We start from the raw sequence: 23831 nt of genomic DNA, 5'->3' as shown, positions 1-23831 counted from the left end.
TGGTCGGTGTACTTTTTAGTGGGTCAGAAGCAACACTTACCACAAGAGCTCTGCAGATCAACCACAGATGGAAATGTTTAGATTCAATAAATGTAAAGATTAAATAATTCTTTTATATTTGATTCCCCTGGATTTTAGTTCACTTTACAGTCATCTTGTGGTCAAAAAGATGAAGTGCACTTTACTGCTTTCAATAGTATGTGGTTGCAGACTAGCATATGTTGGCTGAAACTGCGTATGTCAGACATGCAATGTCAAACAATGTACTCAATGGAGCTAGTGATGTCACTGTGAGGGGCGGGGTTAGCTGTGGGGTTAAGTGAGGCCATTAAAAAGTATTGCATGCATGATCTCTGGACAAATAAATTGATTATTCTGTTATGTGCCCTCCCTATCTTGGGCCAGGGAAACATGCAACAGAATAACAAAGGTGAAAATTTATTTAAAAAAAAAAACAGGAAGTAATTTTAGCCAAGTTAAATTTAATTAGAGGCCAGTTTGGATAATAGAAAATAACATAACTAAAAATAATTTAAAAAAAACTAAAAGGCAAGGCAGCCAACAATCATCACCCTTCTCCTGTCCCAGCACACCAGCAATAACTGACTCCAAATACAATGTCCGAAACAAAGAAGTACGTTTATTTACAGATTAACAAATAATAAATGACCAAGGCTAATGGTAGGTTTCAGAAATACTCAGGAGGGAAAAATGCCAAATCAACAAACAAAAGATCTAACTGATCGTAAAAGCAACTTTCTAAATGTTTAAAATTAAATTAAAAAGATGAACAAAGACCTTACCTTGCTCCCTCTCCACCAGAAACAGGAGAAAAATAAATATATCAAACAAAAAGTGGCATTCACCTTCAAAAAGTTGAACCAAAACCAAAAAGATATAAAGTAGAAATCAGTTCTACTTAATAGAATAGTCAAAATTATCCTATATTGTTCACTAACAATAGGATTTCTAACTTTCAACAAGTATTCCAAGTATTTTAATCGCACAATAGCTAGTCTAGGGCAGGAGAATCAAGTAAGAGCCGCATTAGCCAGCTAGTGTTTGGCACAGTCTCAAACAGCCAACTGCCGCATGCCCCAGCCACTTAATTACCAACAGGTGAGACAAGATTGGAAGAAAGAGAGAGAGAGAAAGAGAGGAAACAAAAGCAACAACACCCCCTCCCCCAAAATTTCAATACATGTCATGTAAAATGGCATTCAAACTCACATTATTAGCATTTAACACTGAATAAAGCGCATGAGGTGTATCTGAGGTGATCTCTGTCAGTTTTCTGTTGTTCAGCTGTAAAAAAACAAAAGTCGTTTCTAATATATAAATTCCAGTTGTTGGTTAGAACAAAAAAATTTCCTTTGGATATGAAGAATATTCCTTCTATCGGATGCCATTGCTTTTATTTAAACACGACTTAAATCAGCCTTTAGGCTCGATAGTCAGACTCGCACCTGTTTGTCCTCAATCTGGCAACCTGCACTTGCATGTGTTTTGATCCAGGAATGCAATACCTAGTTCAACCACTGGGTGTCAAGCTTACATACTGCACCTGTAACTCTATACGAGCTGTAAAATAAGACTAATAAAAATAATAATAGTAAAAATTTAAATGTTCCCTAAAGACTTGGAAGAAAATGCTTTTTTAATCATTTAACTGCAAAATCCAATTAGAAATTTTAGTTAAGAAAAATACTGTAAGCCTAAATAGGGCTCATTAATTTCAGCATGTTGGCTTTCTCATGTTCACGTGATTTTGGTAAGGATGCTACAGTTGCAGGTCAGGAAGACTGTAATGAGTCGCGTCGGCAACACAGGTGAGGATGCAAATGCAGTTTATTAAGAGATTCATCAGGCAGGCAAAGGTCAAAACAGGGACAGACAGGAGCCTGCAGATAATCCAAAGTGAGGTCAAAATAACAGGTGATGGATCGGGACAGGTGGCAAAACAACATAAACAATAAACAAAGGGTCAGAACACAGCAGGGCTAATCAAGGAAAACGCTTTGAAGTGCACACTTACTGTAGTCTATACAAGACTCAGCGAAGTGTGTGTGAGTGAAGTGTATTTATAGTCCTGGTTATCAGTCCTCATGAGTTTCAGCAGTGGTGAGATCTGGAACTGGTGTGTGGGATGCCTAATGGGATATGTAGTTTGTTAACGTGGCTTATGTGTAGTTCTCCTGCGATCTGTGAATGCTAGACATCTGGTGATCGTAACAATGAGAGTTCCTATTCTTTATGAAACACCAATGCTGCTGTAGATCACAGAGGAATCATCCAATCTGTTCAACGAGAGTAAAACACAAGCGGATGATACAAGACAAAAGCAGCGCATGCATGAAACCTTCATCTGAGGTAGACTCATTTCCTTTTTTTTAAGTGTTTCGAGGTTTGTTTAACCCAGCGCATTCTGTTGACAGTTCATAAAACATGAGCTGAAGTGTCTCACCTGCAATTGCTCGCATTTCCATACTGACTTTCATCCTCCGCAGTCACTTTGTCAGCATTTCTGACGTGATGAACACTGGCGTACTGAACATCATCCTCATCTCCTGCCGTCTGATGCTCTTTGGGTCTTTTTTGACAGACGCTTGCATACATCACATCATTCTGATGGCCTGTATCTGGACCACATGAGTTCATCTGATCCATCACTGCTGTGCTCTTGTTTTCCTGTGTAAACACACATCGTTCAAACACTCACAATCTGATCGAAATAATCTGTAGAAATGCTGATACTATTGTGGACTTGCCTGTTTTGATAAATCACCTTGGACTTCTGCATCTGCTGTCTTCCTTCTGGAGAAGAAAAATAGGAAACACAAAGCATTCATGTGATGGAAGATACCAGAATTAAAGGGAATATGTTGTAATAAAAGTAATGTCATAAATAAAATAAGTGGACTGTATGCTTAACCTCTTAAATGACCCCCCCCCCCCCTTTTTTTTTAAGCATATACATGACATATTTATCTTAAATGATTGCTTATCTTCAATGCTTTGGTGCACATATGTAAGCTTTCGTCTCATTTCAAAGAAGTTAATTAGCTCAGATTATGAATAAATTTCATGAACTTGAAAGTAGAAAAAGTTGTCTGCCTTTATGTTTATGGAACTTTGAAAATAATTAATGTATATGATATTTTAATACATAAAAATTTATTTTCAAAACGAGTTTTAGCCTGAAATTGACAAAAAAATCTGATTCAAACAAACAAATTTGAAGTTGAAATCTTAAAAATTAGCTTTCAGTAAGATGTTGTATGGTTGTAGTACCAAACATGACCAAAAGATGACATCCAATTTCCATTAGTGACCATACAAGGGTGCCCCCGATGTTTTAAGGAATATTAACAGTATTTTTTCCTACTTCTGACAATATTTGTAAAGTAGACATCATATTCTAACATAGTATGGGCATTTTGTGGTATATGAGTTGAATTTAGCCTCTAAGAAACATCTAAAAACAACTAAACAATATTTTATATGTAGATTGCTGTAGCAAAGTAATGCTTTACAACTATCCTTGTTGTGAATTATTTAACTGTTACCCAGTAAAACCCAAAAATTTATTTAAATAAACATGACAGAAATGTAAATGCAGCCATTCAGAAGCACAGAATAGTGCACTCACTGCCCTCCAACAACATGGTGGGATTTATAGTCTAATGAATACATATTTAACCTCTTTAACATTATTAAATGTAGATACTGAATCACTCATGTGTGTTGGTTTTGAGTCTAAAGTTCTATTTCATATGTTTTTTTTTTGTTTTGTTTTGTTTACTAGATCTGAGGTGAACTATCTACTGCTGTTTTCAACAGTATGGCAATAAATGTGATGTAAAACAGCATTCAAACTCACATTTTTAGCATTTAATATTGAATAAAGTGCATAGGGTGTACCTGAGGTGATCACAGTCAGTTTTCTGTTGTTCGGCTGCGAAAAACAGAAGCTGTTTCTAAAATATAAATTTCCAACCCAGGCTCATTCTAAAAACGTACTCCCGCGGACGTTTCTGGAGACAGCGGAATATGTCCCGGGAGGAACGTACGGCTGCATTTATTTTTTTCAAGCGAACGCTACAGGGCGATGTGACGCTGTTCCCTTTTGCGCTTGCTGGCGGGCGGGCCGACCGCTTACCTCCTTGTGGAGGGCTTTCCCGCTGCAACCCGTTTGTCCGAACTTCACTCGCGAGAGGCGTTTGAGATGCGAAAAAGTGCATAACAACGGCCTCTCGTGGATTCGCAAAAACAAAAAACTGCAGCCGTACGTACCTCCCGGGACGTATTCCGCGGTCTCCAGAAACGTCCGCGTGACTACGTTTCCAGAATGAGCCTGAGTTGTAAATTTCAGGTGTTGCTTAGAGCAAAAACACCTGTAATATGGAAAATATTCCTTCTATAGCGTACTGTTGCTTTTATTTAAACATGACTTAAATCAGCCTTCAGGTATGATAGACACGCTCGCTCCTTTTAGTCCTTCATCTGGCAACCTGCGCTTGCGTTTGTTTTGATCCAAGAATGCATTACCGAGATCATTCACTGGGTGTTAAACATACTGCACCTATAATAAAATGGTTATGTTTTTGTTTTATTAATGTTGTTTCATGGTGATTTCAGGCCACAAAAGCTCTCTTTGTGGTGTTCAACAAAAATGCCCTCTTACCTTATGATCTTTAGTGCCACAATAATAATGCAGATGCAGATGCAGATGAATGCAGCACCAAATCCAGCAGCGGCGTACAGAAGTGTATTCTGGCCATCTGAGCACATACAAACATTATTTTACACTGATGCTTACGACACCAGCAGCATTCAGAAAGAGTTTACAGCATCATTCATACCTGTAGCTGTTAAAGACACAGACGCTGATCTCAGAGAGCCATATTTATTCTCAGCCACGCAGTAGTATCGTCCACTGTGATTGGTGTTAAAGCTGGAGATGCTGAAACTCTGTCCAGATCCAACAGCTGAGCTTTGATTCTCCTTAAACCAGCTGAAGTTCAGTGCAGGAGGGTTTGAGTCGCTGCTGCAGCTCAGAGTCACTGAATCTCCAGACACTATTACAGCAGATCCACTGACGGACACTGAGACGCTCTTTGGAGGATCTGAAAAACAATCAGCATCAGTGAGTTTGACAGTGGTGAGTCTGAGGAGTGTTAGAGGCCGAAGGTCTTGCCGTACATCTGATGTTGAGTGTGAGAGCAGGAGACAGCAGATCTTTCAGATCTCTCACTGCACAGCTGTAGTTTCCAGAATCTTCTCTGCTGACCGACTGCAGAATCAGCTGATTCTGACGCACCGATTCTGAGAAAGACTTGCCGTTCTTATACCAGCTGAAGTTTGTGCTGCCGAGATTGCAGGAGCTTTTACAAGTTAAGACTGGAGAATCTCCTTCAACAACCTCTGCAGGAGTCTCCACTCTGAGATCTAAACACACAGGGGAAATGTGTCACATTTACAGTACATGACTGAGCAGATTAAATCTGTCTATACAACATGAGTTTAACTGTACCTGTCACTGTGAGCTCAATCCCAGGGTAAAATAGAAATTGCTGTTTTTCTACCTTTGTCTCAATTCTGATGCAGTACATTCCTTTATCCTCATGTCTCACATTACTGAGCTTGAGAAAAAAAATTTGCTCTTTCTGAAAGAACTCAACTCTGCCTGTGTAATTCGAATTATTCAGCAGATTGATGGATTTTCCTTTTTCTGGGTTTACAGTCCAAAATATCTCTGTCACAGTGAGACCATCTGGGTGTTTATAACTGCCTGATAATTTTATTGTTGAGTCCTTTAAAGCACATATTGCAGTTTTTGAGTACCGAACTTCCCATCTCTGGCTGCAAATCCCTAAAACATATAAAACAGGAACATCTTTTAAAATGTTATTTATAAAATATTCTGCAAAGTTGCTAATTATGCTACATTATTAATTATTCATGTTAAAACACAATCATCTCCTACACCACATTATTATTATTTGTGTTTTTACTTGTTTGTCTCTACGACACATAATTAGTTTGCTTTCTCTTTAGATCTTCGGCTTCAGTGTTTGCTTTGATTACCATTTTATATTTCTAAGGCAAGGCAAGTTTATTTATATAGCACATTTTATACATAGTGGCTATTCAAAGTGCTTTACATAAACAACAATTAAAGAGACAAGTATAAGAAAATAAAAACAAATAATAAAAATGAATAAAAAAACAGATAAAAACTCATTTAAAATGTGTTAAAACCGGTTATAAAATGAAAAAGAAAAGAAAAACATAAAAGTATGATCTGTCAGATGTAGCACAGTGCTCATTCAGTAAAGGCACAGCTAAACATTTTTTCAGTCTTGATTTGAATGTGCCTAAAGTTGGAGCACATCTGGTCATTTCTGGAAGCGTATTCCAGCAGCGGGGGGCGCTGTTAGTAGCTGAAGGAGGATTCACCCTGCTTTAACTTAACTCTTGAAATTTCTAATTTTCTTGTATTGATTGTTTACAGATCCTGTAGAGTGATCTGTTTTGTATTCAGTCAGCATATCTGCAATGTATTGAAGTCCTAGGCCATTTAGTGATTTAAAGACAAGTAGTAATACTTTAAAATCGTTTTATAGTATAATCTTTTTCTAGTGAAAAATCTTTAGTTTAAATCCAGAAGACACAATGTCCTCATGTAAGCTGTACATGCACTCTAGAGCTCACTGTGTTTAACACAAACTAGGCAGGAAGAGCAAGTATTTCCAGGAAGTGTCTTAAAAAACCAAATCTGTCATAACACATTGACCCAAACCCAACGTGTCTGTGTGAGTTTTGCATACATATATCTATCAGCATGACTTGTAAAGACCTACATGACCAGTCTACTGTTCATTAAGTTACTGTACTTTCATTTCTTTCTTTTTCTTTTCTTCTTTAAAGGGGTGGTCCACTACGATACCATATTATAAGCTTTAGTTGATGTGTAATGTAGCTGAGTGAACATAAACAACATCTCTGAATGTAAGACGCTCAAAGTTCAAAGCAAATAAAGACATTGGGCCCTATCCTACATCCGGAGCAATAAGGCGCAAGATGTGTTTCCATGATGTGTTGCTATTTTTAGACCAATGCAGCAGCAATTTTCCCGTTTTCCGCCACGTTGTTTAAATAGCAAATCTATTTGCGCCACTGTGTGAACGCATGGGTGTTTAAGTCTAGAAAAGAGGTGCGTTAAGGCGCATTGTTGCAAAAACAAGCTTAAATTTGTCCACCTGTTAGGTTTTAGACCATATGCGGCACAGCATGTGTGTTTAAGGATAACTCCGTTTTTTGACCACACTTCATTATTATTGTTCATTTATTTGTTTGCTGGAAATAAGAAGTTTTGAAACGTATCTTTGCACTTAACAAATTAAATTAACTATGTGTAGGCTAATGGATGTCTGTGCGTACAACACATTTCCTTATCCACAAAAAAAAGAAAGTGAAAGTAAAGGCCGAATGGAAGAGGCTCATTCTCTCATTCTCGTGCTGTAGATGCTCTGTTTAACTGTTTTCTTGCTAGTGTAGCGCTCAGTTTTTACAATTACAAAGTCTGCCATGTAAATAGCAAATGCGCCATGGCGCGACACAACTGACTCTTAAAGGGAATGGGAGATGAGACTCTGATTGGTTTATACTCAAAACACACCCATAACTCATTAGGAGAATAAGCTCAACCCTGTTAGACCATATGCCGCGGCGCAATGTATATTTTACCATCCTTAAAATAGCAAAAGTGGATTCATATACACCCTTAATGCTTTTGTGCCCTGCGCTTCAAACTTTGCACCTAGATCGTTAAAAAGGAGCCCATTGACTTTTACATAGTTAGCTTAGCAAAGCTTAGAGCAAATGAACTTTGGGGACCACAAAAAATACATCTAGGCTACTGAGATCACAAATATTTCTGGTTATGCGCATTCACCATCCACATAAACCCATTGCAGCAAAGGGGCGTGGCCAGAGGTGCTGTAAAGTTATAGCAGAAAAGGCTAAAATGGCGTCCAAACGCTGCTAATTTCACAGAGCCTCTTCTGTTTCTGTATTTAGGCTTCGAATGGACACAACATAAAGAGAGCAGTGCTTAAAGTTTAATTTTAATTATGTTCCAGAAAATTATATATATATATATATATATATATATATATATATATATATATATATATATATATATATATATATATATATATATATATATATATATATATATAGCTCTAGCATTTGACAAAGGACAGCTTCCAGAATCTTTTCCAGTTCAGTGCTGGATTTGGTTAAAACTCCTCCAACTGACGAAGCTGTCGATTATGAGCCACAACCTGTAATTGTTTTTATTTGTTAAAATTGATCAACTACAGGCACAGTGCCTAGCGCTAAAGGTATGTTGTAGCAAGAACGTAAACAAGCATATAAACAACGGGAAATGCTGTTTGGCACCGATAGTCAAACCGCTGTAAACACACACTATTCAGCAGTGCTGCAGTGTCTCTCTATGCGGACGCTTTCCCTGCGTTCTTCATCTCAAATACCCACCTCACAAAAAATATGTAAACGTTTCATACTACTTACACATGCTTAGTCCCAATATATGTAAAAGATATGAAACGCATTGAGTTACAGGATAGCTCGCCTAACTAGTATTAGTCAATCAAAACTCACACATGTCGCATTCCACATCTTGCGCTTTATTCTCCAATCAACATCATTGCTGTATATTACAGGAAAATAACTTAATTCAAGCATCAGGGGAAGATAAAAATCCCATACACATGCGGCTGTCATTTTTCATGCATCTACAGACTATTCAAACAAACACACATACATAAAATGCTAATTCTCTCTTAAAGCAGCCACACCCTATTGTCACTCGTTACAGACACTTGTCAGATTGTATTTTAGAGCACATTATGTTAGCTGACCAATCAGAGCCTCTTCAGGGCGGGCCTTTCAGAGGAACTAGGAAATGTAAAGCATGAGCACACATTGCTTTGCATCTTACAAACACAACCAAGTCTTAAAAATACACTCCGGACCACCACTTCAAAGAAGCCACACACTATATTCACTTGATACAGACACTTGTTAGATTGTATTTTAGAGAGCAGGCATGCAAAATTCTTTTCATTTTCTGTCTGATTAAGGCTAAAACTGATACTGCTAATACATACTCTGATTGACTGTATTTATACAGCTGAGGCAAAGTGTGTGCTTTTGGAGGCGTGACACTATGCTGGTGATGCGGAGCCGATCCGCAAATCACAGCACATTATGTTAGCTGACCAATCAGAGGCTCTTGAGGGCGGGTCTATCAGGGGTACTAGGAAATACGACCAGTTTTGCCAGATTGGGCGGTTTTGAATTTATTTTTGCGAGTTAAAAAATGACATAGGTGGGTACTTTAAAATTAGACGGTTTTGTAACGGCGTGCCCGCCAGCCCTTGTCTATTATATAAACCTGTTATGACTCTCAGCAGGTTTTTATAGTCTACAGTCTTTTCAGCGGATTTTAGATTTTTGGGCTGGAAACAGTCAGCTACATCTGGCAACACTAAATATGACAGTTGTTTTCATGTTTGCTGAAAAGCTGCATATGATCAAAGTAAGATATATGAAACTAATAATGTGATTTTCTACAAGTGAAGCATGAGCACACATTGCTTTACATCTTATAAACACAGCCAAGCCTTAAAAATACACTGTGGACCACCCCTTTAAGCCATTTTTTTAAATACAGTATAAAAAAAAGTGCAGAAAAGAAACAAATATGTAGATAAAACAGACAAAACTCCCTGAGAGATGAGAGTTCACTTAATAACACTTAGTTTGAGACTTACCAGGAATCACAAGCAGAAAAATCAGAGAGAAAATGCAAAACATTCTGAAAGACAATAGACAATTCATAACGCAAACATGTATAAAAGACGTATGCAATGTGTAGCAACAGATAGCTGTGTTTAGATAGATTTAAGATATCTGTCCTACCTTGCTTTGCTTCGGTCTGCAGGGTTTGTGTATCGTGTTAATGTATGATATATGAGCTTTTCACGATAGTTTTACTTCCTCTGTCCGATTAAAACCCTCCTCCTCTTCCAGACACAGAGCACTCGTTTATTTATATCTATTTCTATCTCTCTCTCTGTGTGTGTATAAGTTTGTAAACATGCTAAAGATGTTTGACTAAAAGCATAAAGTTGATCAAATCTGCACTAATGTATTCATAGAGAAGTGTTCAGCTAAAGACTCTATTTTAATGTTAGTTCACTAAACTCAAGTCAATGTGTCATCCACACAGCACTGAAGAAAATAGCACTTCTGTACATCAGCTTCCTGTTTTCTGTGTCTTTTTTTTTGCTGTATGCAAAGTTTGTTCTTGCAACATGCGTTCATGTGAGTTTCTTAACAGCTTTCTCTTAACAGGAATTAACATAAGAAAAAAAACTTTTCAAGCTAAACTCAAGTCAAGTTACACTTTTTTAATCCCCTAGATATGTATACATACAGTGGATCGAAATGTCAGCTCATGGTGCTACATCAGAGAAGTCCAAATTAGGGCCCTCTGTTACGATCACCAGCCTGTGTAGATTAATAACAGACTACATATCTGCTGGTATATGGACTACAAGTTCCAGTCATGCACCACACACATACACACCTGTTCCAGATCATGATTGATTACACTCACACAGCTGGGAGCTGCTTAAAGACTGATTAGATAGACTTTAAATACAATGCAAACACCTCTTTTATGAGTCTTGTTAAACAGTATTGTGAACAGTACAATGTTTTGTTCTGACACTCGCTTTGTTTTGTTTGTTTATGTTGCTTGCTGCCTGCCTTTTAACCATCCACCTATTTTATGACCACGACTCTGAATTGCCTGTATACATCTGTTTGCCCCTCTGTTGACCGTTGCTTGCCTGTGAGTGGTACACTATGGTTAGATATGGCTGTTTGGTATGGTTGGATATGCACCCTTTGCAAAGGGTACCTGGCACGACAAAAGGACAAAAGGATACCAAAAGACGAAGCTAGGCAGGATGTCAGACGCACTTTAATAATCATGCGAACTTCTTGAGCTAATAATAACTGCGTGCATGTGATTATTGAAGTGCTTTTGACATCCAATCATTTCAGAAACAGAAAAACACGAGAGTGAAGTGCGAAAAAACAAAGGACAAGCCCAAAAAAGGAGGGAATGATTCTTTCAGCAACCTAAAAAATGAACAAACTGCCATGTTTAACTATTATCATCACTTGTGTACTATTATGAACTTAGAATGACAAAATTACTTTCTAACAGGAGGTTAAATGTGCTGCATTAAAGACTGTGGGCTATATTTTGTGCGTTTTCTTTTAACCTAAATAAGGACTAAATGTATGCTGTGCAGTGTTGGGCAAGCTACTTAAATAAATTTAGTGAGCTAAGCTATTAGCTACTCTACTTAAAAATGTAGCTTAACTACACTAAAAGCTACCCTCTTGGAAATGTAGCAAGCTAAGCTAAAAGCTAATTGGCAAAAGTAACTCAGCTACATCTAAGCTATTATTGCAATTTCCATTTTTAAATCGAAGCCATTTAAATCTTAGTGATCAATAAATCTGTCAATGAAACATATGAGGCTTAATTGTTCAGTTCAGATATTTACTGCAAATAATATGCTGCACTAAACAGAAACACATTGTAGTATATATCAGCAAAAACAAAAAATAAACAAACATAATCATAAATATGAACACAACACTGAACATAAAAGCTATTTTAAACCTATACAAATCTAACATACCAGAGCGGTAATCTAACTATACTATATTTAACTATACACATAACCTAAGACAGACTGTACAAGCTCTTTTACACAATATTATACAGGAAATTGTGCAATAGAGGTATTTTAAAGTTGAACAAAACAAGAAGTGCAACATTATTTGTGGTACATTCATGGGTATACATTTAAGGTATCATGTGCCAACATAAAATTAACCTTTCATGCAATGAACATGACGATATGATGATTTAAAACATCTATTTAGCATTTATTCTGTGATTAAAATAAGCTATGGTTTAACTGTTTTGCCTTCAAGATTTCGCAATGCTCTAGTCTAGACTATAGTGACTTGCAGAATTCATGATGATGATGATGTCATATTTAGAAGGGGTGAAATGAATTTCGGCGTTCTAAAAGAGAAGGGCTGACGTCACGCTGTTTTTAAACACCTTTCAGAAGCATATTCACACACACGGACGCACGTTACTATTGATAGTGACTGATCAGCACCTCGGACAGCGCCTCCACACCTCTGCGGCTGCTGGAGGGGATACAGCTGCGGTCAGGGGTAAACGAAAATTATTTATACTATTTATTAAATTATCCATTAATTGTGTTTTATTAACGTCTGTCTCCACCCAAACCCTAAACCCAACCATCACAGTACTGTATAAACAGTAATTTTGCCGAGTATTATTCATGGTATTTAATAAATTACTCATTAAATTGTATTTTATTAACATCTACCCCTACCTCAACCCTAAATCCAACCCTCACATTAATGCTCTGCCTTAATTCTAAACCTGACCATCACAGTAATGTAAAAACAGTAATTATGCATTGTATTATTCATTGTATTTATTAAATTACCTATTAAATTGTATTTTATTAACCCAAATCCAAAACTTAACCCTCACGGTAATGTAAAAATATTAATTATTATTGATGGTGTGACAATATTAACGTCTTTCCCTGCCTTTATCCTAAACTCAACCATCACAGTAATGTAAAAACAGTATACATTGTATTATTCATATTATTTATTAAACTACCTATTAAATTGTATTTTGTTAACCCTAATCATAAACACAACCCTCACAGTAATGTAAAAATATTAATTATTGTTGTACAGTTTGACAAAAATTGCTATAGCTGTATCCCATCTTAAACTCACAGACCTGACGCGCACCCTAGAGGTAAATACACGTAACTGCTAAAGAAAGGCTAACGAAATCTATTCCAATTCGCATACTATCTATCTAAATAGTATTTAAAATAGAATTCGTATGTCTCAAATCGTGTTATGTTAAAAAGAGTTTGCCAAAGGTTCCCGGAATCCCCGAATGGTTTACTAGTTCCGGTAGAAATTTTCATAGGGGTGAGAAATGTAAACAAACTACAAACATGGCGGACGCGTGAGACCAACCGTCAAGTAGAAAGGCTTCGGTAAAGATATTTTTATTACTGTTAATCAATATCTAGCCAGCTGTAACATGTTTAAACCGCGTTTTCTGTGTTATATTTTCAGCTGCAACAGCAATACAGAACTTAGATAAAGACGTGTTTGGACCTTAGCGTCTGAATGCAGAATTATCCAAACACCTGAGGAGATTTCTCTGCATGAAAGACTCGTAAATGGGAGATTAACCTGCTGCTGCTTCACCAATAAGGTAGGAGATTAAATATGACAGAAATTATGTTTAGAGACAGGGCTCATAAGCAACACAACTATCTGTTAACGAGGAAGTAGCAAGCCATACTCTTCTGTTAACGTTACACACTACAAAGTATATATCGTTAGACAATTTTCAGGGATGTAAACATGTTTTATTTCTACAGCTTCCGAGAATCTAAAATGAACCACATATTGATAAATAATGTTATGATAGCCGTTTTAACATTAAGTTATGATGAAATTATGAAATAGTTTGATAACAAGCAGGAAATGTTCATGAGCCGATGACGTGACCACACTGAAAAGATCTATATTTTTCTAAATCAAACAAAAAGTGCTCAGGGGGAGCTTAAATAATGTGCCGGCGCTCTTTGGGCAAGAGATTCATCAGAATAAACAGCAAAAATCAGTCCAAGGCACTCGAAACATGTGGAAAAACTATTGAATTAATCCTTTTAATCTTTAAAAACCTACACTTTTTGACAGAGAGCTGCCTTCATCAGGGTAACAGTGATGGAGTTTCTTTTCAATCATACGGTCCAACCGCCAACTTATCCAGCATATGTTTTACGCAGCGGATGCCCTTCCAGCTGCAACCCATCAATGGGAAACATCCATACACACTTATTCGCACACATACACTATGGACAATTTAGCTTACCCAATTCACCTATTGCGCATATATTTGGACTTGTGGATTAAACATACTAATATAATGTATAATACAAGGTCAACTCAACAATCCTAATTTTTAGTTTTACTAATCCTTAGTTGAATGCTTATCTCCTCTAATGGTTCATTCTGACATTGTTTTAGGGCACTTATAGAAAAAAAGACCAACACATTCTTTAAAAAAATGAACACAACATATTTGATTACATGGGGACTATACAAATAGTAATAATATTAACCCCACTAAAACTGCATTACATTATGCACATCCTGCCTGTTTATATGCATACTGTATATAGAAACAAACAGCAAATCATGAGATGATGTCACAAGGTCATTCCAGTTCATTTATTTGTAAAGCTTTTTCACTTTTAAAGCATTTTAATTCTAAAGCAAGCTAAATTAGAAATACTAAAAAGGTAAAATGTAGGAAAGAAAAAATAAACAGTCCTCTAATGTTTCGAACAAGTATAAGTATTAAGCATTTTTTATTCCTCTACAGATTTTAGGATTTTTAAAAAACAAAGCCATCCTTGAAGTATTAATATGCCATCAGAACACACGGCATCTTGTGTTGAGTAATTTCCGCAGCTCATTTCTTGATTAATTTACTAGACACTTGTTAAGCAATGCTGGAGTCTTTCACAAGCAGGCGGTTGCTGGTTATGTGCAAAGCTGGAAATGCAAATCCTCTTGTCCATTATTTTTAAGTATAAAATGCACCAGATTGATGGATTTAAATCTCTAAAGTTATTTTAAATGAACAACACATTGATTCTTAAAACAAATGGACAAAGTTTAACATTCAGTTGACAATGCTATAATAATCTGAGTCTTGTCCATCAGAGCTCTTCGTGTTTTCACTGGATCTCTTCATAATCTGGAGATAAAACACATGATGAGTAAGATCAGATGTTATATGATAAACAGAGCCAGCAGAGTAACTCACATCCAGCATGTTGTATTCAGGGCATGTGGAATTGGGGTAAAGGGTCATGTAGTAGGGGATTTCAGGAGGCTCCACCTGACAATGATGAGAGGATTAATTATCTGTTCATCACTGACCAATCACATGTGATGAAATTTACGTACCGCACTGTGCTGTGGTTGTGGTCCTTTGCTGTTTTGCTCTTCTGATGGAGTCACTCGCTTCCTGTGAGAAGAAGAAATAATGATCATGAACACAAACTCACTAAACTGACTAAACAAATATTTTTTTAATATAACTTAAACTTATTTTAGTCCTTAAGTTAAGTTATTTTAACTAGATTATTTTGTGAAACTGCAAAAACATACTTAAACATATTTAACTGCAGTTTCTACATAAAATGAACACTAGATGGCAGTACGACACTAACAACTTTTATTTTCACTCTAATGATATTTACTGGGATGTTATCGGCCAATAAAGGTTTATTTTCATTCTTTGCACAACAGCAAATAAATGAAATATACAGCTCAATGTACACAAAAAATATTTTGTTAATTTATTTTACCATTTTTGAACAGAAAAAGATTAAGATAATCAGGCGTGACTCAGCACGAATGTTGTTTTTTAGCAGGTTTTCTGCTCTGTGGAACATAAAAACACACACCCTTAACTAGGGATGTCCAGATCCGATCACATGGTCTCAGGATATAAAGCATATAAAGGACTATTATATTTAGCAAAATGTAATCTATCTTTGTATTTTTGTAATTTTATTTTTGCTATTTTAATTATTTTAAAATACACAGAAACATGTTACATAGCCCTATAAATGTCCAACTTATATTGAACTGAATCGTACAATGGCCTATATCTAAAATGTTGAAAATTGTACATTTTATTTTTATAAAACATTTGTCCAAATGCATTTTTGAGGTAAAACAATACCGACATTTAAGGATCCATATTTATTTTATTCATTAATTTGACTTGTTTCAAGAGTTCACACTCAGCTGATGATTGATTATAAATCATGTTTGGCATGCTGTCCTGTGAGAGAGCCCTGAGCTCATAAGATCCTCGAGCCCGGGGCTCCCTCCCATTAGCAAGGCGAGAGGGTAGCTTGAGCTCAGGTAGATCTGGAGAACTCCCCTGCTGTAGTAGCTAATGAACAGATAGCGATTGCTCTTAAGAGATAACTACTTACTAAGAGCATGTGTATGGTGCCAATTTGTATTAGTCATTTAACTTAAGTTGCATGGTCTTGGACGGTGGGAGAAAACTGGGGAACCAGGGGGAAACCCATGTAAGCACGGGGAGAAAGTGTAAACTCCGCACAGAATTGTCTGCTGGTTTGGTAAGGCAACAGTGCTAACCACTGGACCACCGTACCAACAATCTAGAAAGGGAGGAGGATTAGGGGTGGAAGGGGGGGGTTCTTTAAAATGAAGATGGCTGTTGTATGGACCTTAGGGTATTTATAGTGGCTTAGGAATCGTCTGACTAGTGAATCATAAATTGAATAATGCAGGATCAGCCCCAAGCAATCATAAGCACGTGATCTCCTCCAAATTAGTTAATAAATAAACTTTACTTATGAGTGTATATATTAGCTATAATTTAAATTATGCAACAGTACCTTGGACAGCTACACTCTCAGAATTAAAGGTAAGATTAAGACTTTTAAAGGTACGATTAATTTGACTTTCTACGGTGACGGCTGACATCACAATACGCCGAAACCGTTCTTCAGCTGGTATAGCTGGCATAAAATTGCAAAACAAGCCGTCTGGGCTTTGAATTAGGAAGTGCAATTATTTCCTTATTGTTTAGAGAGTCTGCAAGTTCGTATTTCATGGATAGTGGAGGCTATTGTAGGTTGTGGATATCGATTATTATAAGCATGTCTTTATTTGATGTGCAGCTGGAAAAAAAAGTCTTTCAGTAGTGCATGAAGTTGCTTAAAGCTCTTACCCGGATCTGAGGGAGTTTTTTGTGCTACCAAATACAGCACTGCATGCAATAAACTCACGCTCTGTCAGGAAAAATTAAGGTCTCATTGCCTAGGATGTCAATAAAGTTAATCAAGCTCTAGCCACGAATAAAACAGGCTATTTTATTATTTTAAGAGTTTAGATGAATTAAATGAAAATTAAGGAACATCCTGGATCTGTTTCTTTGCTTTTCATTTTTACTAAAAATCAAATGACTCAGACTCAAGGGCGAAAAAACCTGACAATCACCAAACATACAAGATGAAGAGAAGCATTAGATGACGACCATGAGATTTTTAAAAAATGTAATAATGCATTTCAGATTTGCACACATGTAGACAGCGCCCTCTAGTGGATTTGTCATCTGAAACATGCAACAAAATATACCCGGAGCAGTGTATTTTATGCTTAGCAAAAATGTAGACTAAGCACAATTTTGTATTCTGGTCTGAATTTGTACAGTTTGAACACTCACCTTCTGATCAACATAAAAACCATCACAATTATACACATCACAAAAGCAGCTCCAATGACTCCTGCTGTGATCAAGACCCAAGATGAGCTGCTTTCTGTACAGACAAGAGAGAAAACATACACTGACCTCACGATGACCCACACCTTTACCACAACTCAAAGGTTTGTGCACAGATTCAGATTCACTTTTATCTCTCATCTTTATCCAGAGACACAAACACACTCACACACCTGTTCAGTTCTACAGACAAACACACACTCAGTCAAACACACTCATCAGAGGAATCATCAGACTACATTACCAGCTGAGCTCGTCTGTGGTGTGACTGTTGTACTGGTGCTGGTGATGTTGGAAAAAACTGGAAAACAGTAAAGAATCAACAATCAGATAAATAATGCTGAACTAGCAGTACATGGAAATATTTACTAGCGCTTCATGTGAACTGACAAACCAAGCCTTACTGTGAAAACTCTCTAGTTAGGATTTATTAAGGATGAAGAATAAAGTTCTGGCTAGAAGAACTAAAACTAGCCAGTTCCAGTTCATCATGTCAGAAAACCATAACATGATAAAACTTCACTGGTTACAGATACAGCAGATATCCTGATGAGAGAGGAGTCTTTTCTTATTATATACATCATTTATACAGATATACAGTTCTACAGACCAACACACACTCAGTCAAACACACACAACAGAGGAATCATCAGACTACATTACCAGCTGAGCTCGTCTGTGGTGTGACTGTTGTACTGATGCTGGTGATGTTGGAAACAACTGGAAAACAATCAGACAAATAATACTGAACATACAAAGAATACATGAACATATAAGCAGTAATTTATATGAACTGACAGTCTTTTGTATAAACCTGCCAATTTTTTACTCATTTTTCTAAAGGTGATAAAGTGAAATACAATAAGACTCTAGAAAATCTTCTAAATAATACAATATGATCAAGTCAGTTTTAGTTCTTTATGTCTGAACACCACAACATAAAGATAAAGAAATATATCCAAAAAATATAAAGATAGAAGTTTGTTCAGTTTAAATTAAAGAAATCATTTAGCCTAAATGTTTATGTACTGTAACTGTGTGTGGCGAAACAGATAATTCATTAACAAATATTTATTACTGATTACAATAAAGCTTCACTGGTTACAGAGGCTGCAGAGATGCTGATGAGAGATGAGAGTCTTTTCTCAATATATAAAACATTTGTTATGGATTTACTCAGATAATATAATGTCAGTGTGTGCTGCTGATCAGTGATGTGCCGATAACAACAAACCAAAATCTTCATGAAGAAAATGGTGATAATCATTAAAACATTGATTCTTCATCCTTAATAATAGACAAAAAACCAGACACACGGATATTATGAATGTGTAGAAAGAGCTGATGTGAATATAATTACCTGCACAGTAGGCTAAACTACAGGTAGATGGACTAAGCAGCTCATAGACATAATAATTTCCTGGACAGGCTTTGACTCGAATAGGAAAAGAGCCAAAATAGCAGCAGTAATTGTCCCAGTGACCGCAGACATCTCGAGTGACGACTCCATCTTTCACTGTTGGGTGTCCACCACGAATCCACAGTGGAGCATCAGTGCCACAACTATACTTCTCAACACATGTGTCTGGGATCTGAGCATTTAGTCTATTAATGAAGAGCCGATACCAGCCGCTCCAGGAGACTGAAGCGTCACACATGTAGACTGATTTTGATGGCTGACTGCTGTTGGCTCTCCATGAATCGCTCAGCACAGTGTAGGTGTAACAGGGATCTACAGAAAGATAAACCAGAAATAACAGAATGAAATCACAGCATTAATATAAATGTTCTCAAAACACTAATTCCTGAAGCATAAAATTTACATTCATTTCACATTTGATATCTCCTGCATTTGCACACTCACATATTTGTAAATCACCTTAAAATTGTTGTTTTGGGTTTAAAATAGTTTAAAATCGATGTCCTCATTTTCCAGTCACATATGTTTTTAAATCTAGCCAATCAGGAGTGCGTTTTTGAAAACCATCATTAGCCAATTAAGGTCGAAAGTTGTGTCATTACAAACATAGTTTGTTGATTTGGCGTTTCTCAAATCTGTCGTTCAAACGAATATTTGCAAACTGCGTCGCAAACTTGTATGCTTGCGATTACACTTTTGGAGCTGTAGTTAGAAACATAGTTCTTGGCTGTGGTCTATTCCCACTTATCCCCCCTATGCCCTATTCGTTTAGAACATTCTAACATTTAAACTTGGAATGATTTTTTTTTAAATAAAGCATTAAGGTCATCTCTCTTGGGTGTAATTTGCTTTCAAAGCATTTTACAGTACAGTTTTAGCAATCTTCATGTTTTCAGTTGGGCTCCCTTCGCAGAGCCCTTTGAAAACATTGATGCCATTTTGAACACAGCCGTGGCTCATGACGAAAGCTATAGGTGACCTATTATTTAAAAGCGGAATTTATGTTACGTCTCCAATGCTTGTGAAAACAAAAAAAATGTAGCATACGCTAATGCTTTTAATTTATTGTGGGTTATATATTAAGTATCTGTACTGTATGTGACATGGGCCTGCTGGTTAGAACATTTCTGCAGTGGTTTACATGCGTCAAATTGTAAAAGTAGACTTTTCAACAAATATAAATAAATGAATAATATCCTACTTAATAATCATCATCATCATCATTATAATTAATATTATTATTAAAGCATGATTTCCTTATTTCCTAATAAATAACACATATTCAATTTCATTTTTTAATAAATAGCCTCATTATTTATTTATTTATTCATATGATTTATAAATGATATTAGAATTCGTGTTAGCTTTTGTAAGTGATTTTACACGTACAGGCCCAAAATGTGCCAACATATATTTCAATTAATATGGAAAGCGAGTGCATGTTTTTACCAAAATCAATATTGGTTTTTTATATGTGTGTGTGTGTGTGTGTAAAACAAAATAATTTGCACAAAGAAATGATGGGGTTCTTCTCTAGAGAAGTTGTTACTCCACCCCGATTAGAGTATCATTATGGGTGTTTTACATTATCACTAACGGGGTTCAATTGACGAATCTGCTACAGAGAAAATATGGGTTTTGGGAAACACTCGTCACTACATCGTTCTTTTCCTAAACAATGCATAGTACTATAATAGTTCAGCTGCTAGTTACGTCAATGCTTGGTAAATGCACCCCAGCTCGGTTTGATCTCTTATACTAAATCATCATGTCTCCATTACAGAAAGAATAAATGTTTTTCCATCACAGCAGCTCATCATCAGGCTATAACATCCAAGGGTTGTTGGTTAAACTTAAGTACTGCACAGAGTTGATATGTTTTACAACTAAAATAACTTTTATGAATTTCGGCTGCAAAAAGTCTGAGAGTAAAGTCACTCAGTAACATAATATCTACCAAGTGTTCAAAGACATTCCTAAGAAAAAATCCCACCATCTTTGAAACACACACCGAAAGACACACACTACTGAAAAGGACTCATAGAAATCTAATAAAAGACAGTCCGATGTACATGTAATGTGTTTGTAACCTATGTATTCTCTCCCCTAATTTTCTCTTATTTGTATTTGCCCTTTTTAAGGCATTAGACAAACTAAGAATGCATGAATTATGTTTTATGCATTTCTAAAAGTGTCATGTTTGGTGTCATTTTGCTTTGTACATAATCCTACTGCTCATAAAACAGGATGTACGATGTTAACCTGTATGCTTAGTGTAATTTCAAACCATGAGTTCAAATTTGCTTGTCTGCCATAGAACAGCCTCAAAACCAGCTAGAGGAACAAAGAAAGTTTCCCATGCAACTTTTTCTCTCACACCATTGGTCAGTCAGTAGAGAATAGGTGCCAATAGTTAAAATCCATCTACATCCCCAAAATCCTTGCAGAAAGTCCTGACACAGCATCTACAGGACTAGTATCTGTACCCGCGCTGCTCACCTGAGTCCGTGTTTCTTTTTTATGGGAAATTATATCTCAGTTTAAAGTTTGCTCCTCGCATATACTTTGATCTGCTTCACAAACTCCATGCAAACTGAAACAAGGACTTTATAAAGACTCCATCTTCGAGGCATCAGCAAAAACTCCAACAACACGATAGAGACCCAAATGCAGGTGTTAGTCGTGTGTTTTTAATCTGTGCCCCTTTATCAAAAAAGTGTTTTTATAGTCTTGGCGGTTCTTACTTGTCGTGAGGGAACTGAGTGAAATTAGTAATTCTTTCATCTAAATTCTCTATTTTCCTCGCTGTTCTTTTGTTTGTTTATCAGATGTTGGTTCGTTGTGTTAGACTAGTCATTAAACCACTTTATAACCAATGTTGGATTGTGTAGTTTTTGCCTCACAGAAATGTTAACAGTAAAATATTTTGCTACTAGCTTATTAAAGTTTAATAAAACTTCTAAAACTATTTATGTACTTCACGTGAAGTGAGATTTCCTTTCTAAATAAATAATCCATGAAAGAGTCTGCTCAGACGAGCGAACAGTCATTGTTTTATTTGTTTTGTTAAATTAATTGTAAATTAATACTAAATAGTCATTATTAATCATTTCTTATTATTAATCATTAATATTCATAAGTTGAGCTAATTTTGTTACAATACCAATGATCCCCAACCCGTGTATCAGTCCGCTAAATCATTCATTTCATGAAACTAAAACATTATTTTCAATATCAAAGTCAAATCCAGCAGTGTTTCTTTACCAGGTGTGATGATCACCGGTGTGGCGGCTGTAGAGCTGATGATAACACTGCCAACATCTGAAAATGCACATCAATAAAACATTATGAACAGATAAAAGTCCATGAAGGAGATGAAAACACTTGACATTTGAGAATGTAATTTACATGTAAACCTATTCAGAGCAAAATCTATTTATGATCCTTAATTAGGGACAAACACAAATATGAATGTGTAGAAAGAGCTGATGTGAATATAATTACCTGCACAGTAGGCTGAGTTACAGAAAGTTGGTTTCAGCAGCTCATAGATATAATAATTTCCTGGACAGGCTTTGACTCGAATAGGATAAGAGCCGTAAAAGCAGCAGTAAGTGTAAGCGTTAGCGCAGACATCTCGAGTGACGACTCCATCCGCTACTGTTGGGTGTCCACCACGAATCCACAGTGCGTAATCAGTGCCACATCTAGACACTGCAACACATGTGTCTGGAATATGAGCGCTCAGACCATTAATGAAGAGCCGATACCAGCCACTCCAGGAGACATACCAGTCACACACGTTGGTGTTATATGTATTATTGACGGATCTCCATGCGTCATTCAGCACAGTGTAGCTGTTGCAGGGGTCAGTCAGATTAACTGTTATAACACATACATAAAAGATACACAAAAGAAATTAGCATTTTGTAAATAAAATACATCCAAAAGAACAGCTAAAGACATAAGAAAAAAAGCTCATTCAGAGGGATCCAGCTCAGAATAAAAAAAACAATTCAGAAATAATAAAGCCTACAAAAAAATGTAATTCTGTCAGTTTATTTACATTTGTATTCTTTCTAATGCAGTTACAGGATTGTTTTAATATCAGTGTGTCTTAGACAAGAAAAAGACAAACTACTAAACTAAAAGTAAAGATTAAACATGACGAGTCAGAGCAACAACCTGAAGCAGGAATGAACAAATATTATTAGAATAACTGATAATATCTAATAAAATATCAGCTCATCAGAATATCACTCTGAAAAAAGATATTCACACTTTAAAAATATAATTAAGTCATTTCAGTATACTTTCTGTAGTTATGTATGGTCTTTTGATGGAGCACTCTATTATGCTTATTCACACAGTATTTTTACACACTGCCTTACAGATATTATTCAAATTACATATTCAAGTTCATAGCCAGTTAAGATAATTACAGATATCAAACGCCGCTGACAGTAAAAACAATGTTGTAGGAGGCTTTGCTGCATGTAAAACCTGCCTTAAAGTCTTAGTGGGACTGGGACATCGTCACTCCAACAGCTCTGAGGTCAAAACAAATTTAGAGTCGCATATGACTATGTTTGAGTATTTTGATATATCTGAAAAAAATATATATTTACTGTGTAATCTAGTTCTATTTTTGTCATCCCAAGTGTCCCGGAAGTTCCGGGAGTGTCTATGCATTTGCGGGACTCAAAATGCCAGCAAACGAATTATAATCTCCCTCCTGGTCCTCAAATAAGTCGCGCACCCTTCTCACCACAGTACTCCTTTTTGTCCACAGGACTTGTAAATACACATTTTTCT

General features: G+C 36.3%; 2 protein-coding genes and 1 long non-coding RNA gene across 12 annotated transcripts in view; 1 reads left to right on the top strand and 2 right to left on the bottom strand.

Moving 5' to 3' along the window:
* Window positions 1–1830: 1830 nt before the first annotated feature.
* Window positions 1831–12131, bottom strand: si:ch211-286b5.9. The gene is made up of 9 exons (XM_087238192.1): window positions 10012–12131; window positions 9864–9907; window positions 5534–5872; window positions 5203–5448; window positions 4863–5126; window positions 4685–4781; window positions 2769–2814; window positions 2465–2688; window positions 1831–2297 (listed from the first exon to the last, which is right to left on the bottom strand). Exons 2-9 carry the CDS (start codon window positions 9904–9906, stop codon window positions 2252–2254), a joined length of 1305 nt encoding a protein of 434 aa, XP_087094318.1. The 5' UTR covers window position 9907; window positions 10012–12131; the 3' UTR covers window positions 1831–2251.
* A 61-nt stretch (window positions 12132–12192) lies between these two features.
* Window positions 12193–23831, top strand: part of LOC137495979 (uncharacterized) — a 72021-nt gene continuing 60382 nt past the window's right edge. For 5 of the 10 annotated variants that reach the window (XR_015477231.1, XR_015477233.1, XR_015477234.1 and 2 more), the window contains exons 1-2: window positions 12193–13241; window positions 13324–13465. This is a non-coding gene — a long non-coding RNA (uncharacterized LOC137495979). Of the gene's footprint in view, window positions 13242–13323; window positions 13466–17526; window positions 21250–23831 lie in introns of all 10 variants that reach the window. The other 5 variants (XR_015477236.1, XR_015477235.1, XR_015477238.1 and 2 more) reach the window with 3 other exon arrangements.
* LOC141375121 (uncharacterized) overlaps window positions 13324–23831 on the bottom strand; it is a 36515-nt gene continuing 26007 nt past the window's right edge. The window contains exons 7-16 of the mRNA XM_087237973.1: window positions 22521–22898; window positions 22281–22337; window positions 18957–19328; window positions 18260–18316; window positions 17841–17897; window positions 17540–17633; window positions 15235–15295; window positions 15092–15166; window positions 13833–15022; window positions 13324–13768 (exon numbers count right to left, since the gene is read on the bottom strand). Coding sequence (XP_087094099.1) covers window positions 14948–15022; window positions 15092–15166; window positions 15235–15295; window positions 17540–17633; window positions 17841–17897; window positions 18260–18316; window positions 18957–19328; window positions 22281–22337; window positions 22521–22898 — 1226 coding nt within the window. The 3' untranslated portion in view covers window positions 13324–13768; window positions 13833–14947. The remainder of the gene's footprint in view (window positions 13769–13832; window positions 15023–15091; window positions 15167–15234; window positions 15296–17539; window positions 17634–17840; window positions 17898–18259; window positions 18317–18956; window positions 19329–22280; window positions 22338–22520; window positions 22899–23831) is intronic.

Source organism: Danio rerio, chromosome 1 (genome assembly GCF_052040795.2).
Source record: "Danio rerio strain M-AB ecotype USA chromosome 1, GRCz13ab, whole genome shotgun sequence".
Taxonomy (NCBI): Eukaryota; Metazoa; Chordata; class Actinopteri; order Cypriniformes; family Danionidae; genus Danio; species Danio rerio.
The sequence above is the reverse complement of the archived record's forward strand: the minus strand, read 5'-3'. Positions and strand labels throughout refer to the sequence as shown.